This window comes from Asterias amurensis, chromosome 16 (genome assembly GCF_032118995.1).
Source record: "Asterias amurensis chromosome 16, ASM3211899v1".
In the NCBI taxonomy this organism is placed as follows: domain Eukaryota; kingdom Metazoa; phylum Echinodermata; class Asteroidea; order Forcipulatida; family Asteriidae; genus Asterias; species Asterias amurensis.
Window position 1 is genome coordinate 4,279,795 of NC_092663.1, and position 5,610 is coordinate 4,285,404.

The window sequence follows — 5,610 nt, forward strand, 5'->3', positions numbered from 1 at the left end:
TAATTGATTTTAACTACATTTTAGTTAAATAATTGAATTTTTGATTCAGCAGAATTTTCAGAATTGTTTGGTTGTATGAGTGAATACGTACAGTTACATACAAATGTATTATCAGACAGATTGGAAAATGCACTGAACACGTTTGGTAATTATTGCCAAAGACCAGTCTCTCAACTTGGTGTGTCCCAAAATTTGGGCTCGATTGGTAATCGCAGTTGCAAGAAATTAATACAAGAGAAAAACGCCCTTGTTTCATAAATGAAAGTATTTGTGCTTTCGTTCAGATCCCGGAGAAAGTCTTTTTCAGATTCGTATATTTTTTTATTTTAGTGAGAAAGGCTCATTCTTAAAAACTGTCTTACCCCAGAGGGAGTCGTTTCCCACATTGTGTTATACTATAAACAACTCTTTTTTAGTTTTTAAAATGAGAACCATTAATTTGAGTGGCCAGTGTCTTTGACGACATACGTCTTTATAGGCAATAAGCTAAGAATTAATTTTTCATTACAGAGGTCAATCTCAGAGAGAGATAATGACAGTTTTTCGAGCAACACGCCGCCTGATTTGGGCTTTTGTAGCAGTTTTCTTGACTACTTCTGACGCTTGTCCGAGCTACCACCACCCACATTCCACAACTCAGGTGCCCTCCACTTCACCGGTGCCCGATACCCCGGAAAACACGTGAGTCATAACTTCTCCTGTGCTTTGCTAGGGGTCATAGTTCATTGGCCCTGGACCAAAGGCCAGGATACCCATCATATTAATTAAAAAGACAGTGGACACTATTGGTAATTGTCAAAGAACAGTCTTCTCACTTGGTGTACCTCAACATATGCATAAAATAACAAACCTGTGAAAGTTTAAGCTCAATTGGTCGTCGAGGTTGCGGGATAATACTGACAGAGAAAAAAACACCCTTGTCACACGAAGTTGTGTGCTTTCAGATGCTTGATTTCGAGAGCTCAAATTCTAATTCTGAGGTCTCGAAATCAAATTCGTGGAAAATTACTTCTTTCTCAAAAAGTACTCCACTTCAGAGGGAGCGGCTTCTCACAATGTTTTATACTATCAACCTCTCCCCATAACTCGTTACCAAGTAAGGTTTTATGCTAATAACTATTTTGAGTAATTACCAACAGTGTCCACTGCCTTTAACCAAAACAATAACAAACCTGTGAAAATTTGTGCTTTATTATTCTGGTCATCGACTTTTCGTGTCCAGTGCCTTTATCGAAGTGAATTTATTTTTATTGAAATTAATTTTGGCAGGAATTCTAAAGATTTTGTTTTACCTTTTCTTGTTATCTTCATTTTTTTCAGCTGTTGCTTGGGGTTGGTTGGCACACGAGATGAGCCGAGCGAGTTCAGCAACCTAGGATCAAGCCCCTCAGACAACCCGTCATCCACGGTGTGTTACTACTACAAAGCATCCAATTGTATGGTGTGTCAGGGTCCAAGGTACTCCAAATATTTGGCTTGTTTTGTATAGTTATTGACATGATCTAGAATCCCCTATACTTGGGCGAAGGAACAAAATCACAGACACTATTAAACAATTACACACTCAAGCCAAATGGACCATAACAAGATTGACATATGGAATTTAAGGCAATGCGGGGCGAGGTATCAAATAAAATTAGATATTTGGTTTGCGTTTTTTTTTCCGCAAACCAATGATTTACCTACATAATCATCATCATCATCATCATTCTCTTGATCCATCAGAGGGGGGGGGGGGGGGGGGAGAGAGAGGCGTAGAGCCGCCCAACCAATGCGCTCTGCTGCCGAGTGCCACAGCTGCCCAGCCCGGGACTCGAAGTCTGCTTCAAGTTGGTCGACCCAGGTGCTACGAGGTCGGCCTCTTGGCCTCTTCCAGGCTGGACAGGGGCGGGATCCTCCCCGTGATCTACGTAATGGGTGCATAATAGTGGGTCACAATAGCAAAATCACAGGCACCACTTTGAACAATGGCACCTACACTCAAGCGAAGTTGACCACGAAAAGATTGACACTTATAATATTTGTGCCAATCTGTTCATGGTTTAAAGGGAAGGTACACGTTTGTTACTTGTTAAGAATACCAGTGTTCTCACTTGGTGTATCCCATCATAACCATAAAATAACAAGCCTGTGAAAATTTGGGATCAATCGGTCGTCGAAGTTGCGAGAACATGATGAAAGAGAAAACACCCTATTTGGACGAATTTGTGTGCTTTCAGATAGGAATAATAAAAGACTTCTAGCATAGAAGTCTGTTATTATTTGAGTGAGAAATAACCTCTTTCTCAAAAACTACATTACTTCAGAGGGAGTCGTTTCCCACAATGTTTTATACTATCAACAGCTCTCCAATGCTCGTTACCAAGTCAGTTTTGAAGTTAATATTTTTTTTGAGTAAGTAACAAACGTGTACCTTCCCTTTAAGAGGGGGGGGGGGGGGTCATATCCATGCAATAGAGGACGTATTGCCCCAATTAATCCTGTCGCCCAGAAATTTCTGATACAAAATGCACGCAGAATTATTAGCCTGGTCCCCTGTCATTATCTGCAATGATGAAGACATGATACCATTGTTTCAGTTGATAAACTTGTAGTGACGTAAGGTTTCAATCTCTGCGTTTTGATTGGTCTATGCATGTGCTTCGAAGTGACGTAGTTTGTCAGCTACACTTCGTCCGCTGCTGCGATTGTGCGTGCACACATAATGGTGGGTGTAATGTTGTTTATCCATAATGTTTTATGTGTACACCTATGGGATTATTGCTATTAGTCCTTTGTCAAAGCCTTTGGAGAGCTGCGACCCAAAACGATCGGAATGGGAGAACACGACTAAAAAAAAGAAGGAAAAAAGGAAGAAAAAGGCCTTCGTTGCTTCGCCACTCGCGTGCGTGGTCTCCCGTTCCAGTCGCTTGGGATCGCGGCTCTCCAGTTGACGAAGGCCTTGACAAAAGGCTAGTTGAAAGTAGGCCCTCACTCAAGTTGGGTTCGCCACTTAAGCGTGTGGTCTCCGGTACTAGTCGCTCCGCGGTTACACAATCCATGTCTCAGCTCCCTTAAGCCACGATGGCCGTGACGGAATGCTATGAGGCGCTGAAACCAAATGAAGCTTACGGGCTCGATCACCAACATCTTGGGCCAATACTAGCTTCGTCGTGGACGCTGGTTTACGACAGGGGTATAGATTACATTTAATAAAGCTCTTTTACATTATTTGTGTCCTGTTTTTGTTTCAATGTCATGTATCCAAGCCTTCAGGAGAAGAAATGCTGCACCCAGCCCTTACCTGTTGGTGACGTCACAAACATCATTGCGAACGAATATCTGATTCCTGTGTTTACAATCGGTAGTGGTGGGTACGAGTTACACCCATTGCAACTTGACGGGACCTACAGCTTGCCCGGCGAAAACGGGTACGTATAAAACATATCTGAATACCCACTTCTTATTTAAGCCCTTTTCACACGAGCGCTGATAACCAACGTCCTCGGTTTAATACGGGCGCCAACTGTTTGTGAAACATCTCAACACACGCCCGATCTGTGCGATTATAAACGCAGTTGTGGTTTTTATTTGTAGTAGGTCCCGATCGCGGTTAGTTTGGTTTTAGTCGGGATAATTTGCTATTTCATTACTAGTGTGACTATAAATGGCCACCATACCTCAGCAATCATGATAGAAACAAGTAAATAATGTGGTTTACTGTGTTTTTTTGCACCGGTTGTTCCTAGGTTTGACTGGAGTATTAACACGGCTACATCTAGCAGTCAATTGGGGGTCACCGTTCTGAATGACAATTCCTGCTGGGATGACATGAGATCCGTGATTGATGAAGGTTCATTCCTCAATGATTTCTTTGAATTTCGAGGGTTTCTGTATGTGGTTGACTAGCAGTGTTGATGAGTCCATGACCTTCGTGACCAAGGCCGAGGTGGAGTCATCATGGGTCTGCAATGTCGAGGGGGAAGCCGGCCTCGAGACCTCTAACACCGTGGACTAGACCATTGAGTTCGTTCTATAAAATACACTGGACACTACTGGTAATGACTCAAAATAGTTGTTAGTATAAAAACTTACTTGTTAACGAGCTGCTGACAGTATAAATCATTGGGAGAAACGGCTTATCACTCTGAAGTAACGTAGTTGAGAATATCACCAAAGTATTAAACGACGTCATTAGCCAAGCCCTTTTTTGTTTACTATTCTCTTGCAACTTTGATGACCAGTTGAATGCAAACTTAGAGATACACCAAGGAGAATAGTCTTTGTATTTGTATTACCAAAGATGTCAGTGTCTTAAAGGCAGTGGACACTACTGGTAATTGTCCAAGACTAGCCTTCACAGTTGGTGTATCTCAACATATGCATAAAATAACAAACCTGTGACAATTTGAGCTCAATCGGTCATCGAAGTTGCGAGATATTAATGAAAGAAAAAAACACCCTTGTCACACGAAGTTGTGTGCGTTTAGGTGGTTGATTTCGAGACCTCAAGTGCTAAATCTGAGGTCTCGAAATCAAATTCGTGGAAAATTACTTCTTTTTCGGAAACTAATGGCACTTCAGAGGGTGCCGTTTCTCACTAAGTTTTATACCATCTACCTCTCCCTATTACTCGTCACCAAGAAAGGTTCTATGCTAACAATTATTTTGAGTAATAACCAATAGTGTCCACTGCCTTGAGAAGCTATACATTTTGAATCACTCTTTAAACTAATGACAAATTAATGCAGCTTTCGATGTATAGTTTAGCATTTTGAGAATTATTTCACTTGGAAGTAATGTGGTAGGCCTACTGTTTAAAGCCATCAAATTTATGCCCAAACATGTTAACCCAAGGAGCGTTTCTTAACAATGTAATTAGACCTTTGTTTTATAAGTCTGCCCTGCAAAGTATCATTACATACTGTTTTCTCATTGTTTTGGGGAATATGCGCACATATCGGCCGATTGTTTATAGGCATCTCTATGAAATTGGGCACAGTCCTTGGACTGATGACGTCACATAATATTTGGAACCCTGCCCGGTTCTTTAAAGACAGTGTACACTATTGGTAATTGTCAAAGAGCAGTCTTCTCACTTGGTGTATCTCAACATATGCATAAAATAACAAACCTGTGAAAATTTGAGCTCGATCAGTCGTCCGAGTTGCTGTGGCACTTAATCATCAGAATAAGAGATAAAACGTTTGCCCAAGACTTTCTAAAAGGGCAAACTTGTTCTTGGGAAGTTGGGCGGGAAACTCATTTACAGTCCCATTGGTTGGAAATGGCGAAAATTAAAGGCAGTGGACACTATTGGTAATTGTCAAAGACTAGCCTTCACAGTGTATCTCAACATGTGCATAAAATAACAAACCTGTGAAAAATTGAGCTCAATCGGTCATCAAAGTTGCGAGATAATAATGAAAGAAGAAAACACCCTTGTCACACGAAGTTGTGTGCGTTAAGATGGTTGATTTCGAGACCTCAAATTCTAAATCTGAGGTCTCGAAATCAAATTCGTGGAAAATTACTTCTTTCTTGAAAACTATGGCACTTCAGAGGGAGCCGTTTCTCACAATGTTTTATACCATCAACCTCTCCCCATTACTCGTCACTAAGAAAGGTTTT

At 41.2% G+C, this 5,610-nt stretch overlaps 1 protein-coding gene across 1 annotated transcript; it reads left to right on the forward strand.

Annotated features, from left to right (window-relative positions):
* The first annotated feature begins 530 nt into the window (after nucleotides 1-530).
* Nucleotides 531-3,888, forward strand: LOC139949182 (uncharacterized). The gene is made up of 4 exons (XM_071947579.1): nucleotides 531-681; nucleotides 1,321-1,458; nucleotides 3,249-3,410; nucleotides 3,729-3,888. Exons 1-4 carry the CDS (start codon nucleotides 533-535, stop codon nucleotides 3,886-3,888), a joined length of 609 nt encoding a protein of 202 aa, XP_071803680.1. The 5' UTR covers nucleotides 531-532.
* Nucleotides 3,889-5,610: the final 1,722 nt, after the last annotated feature.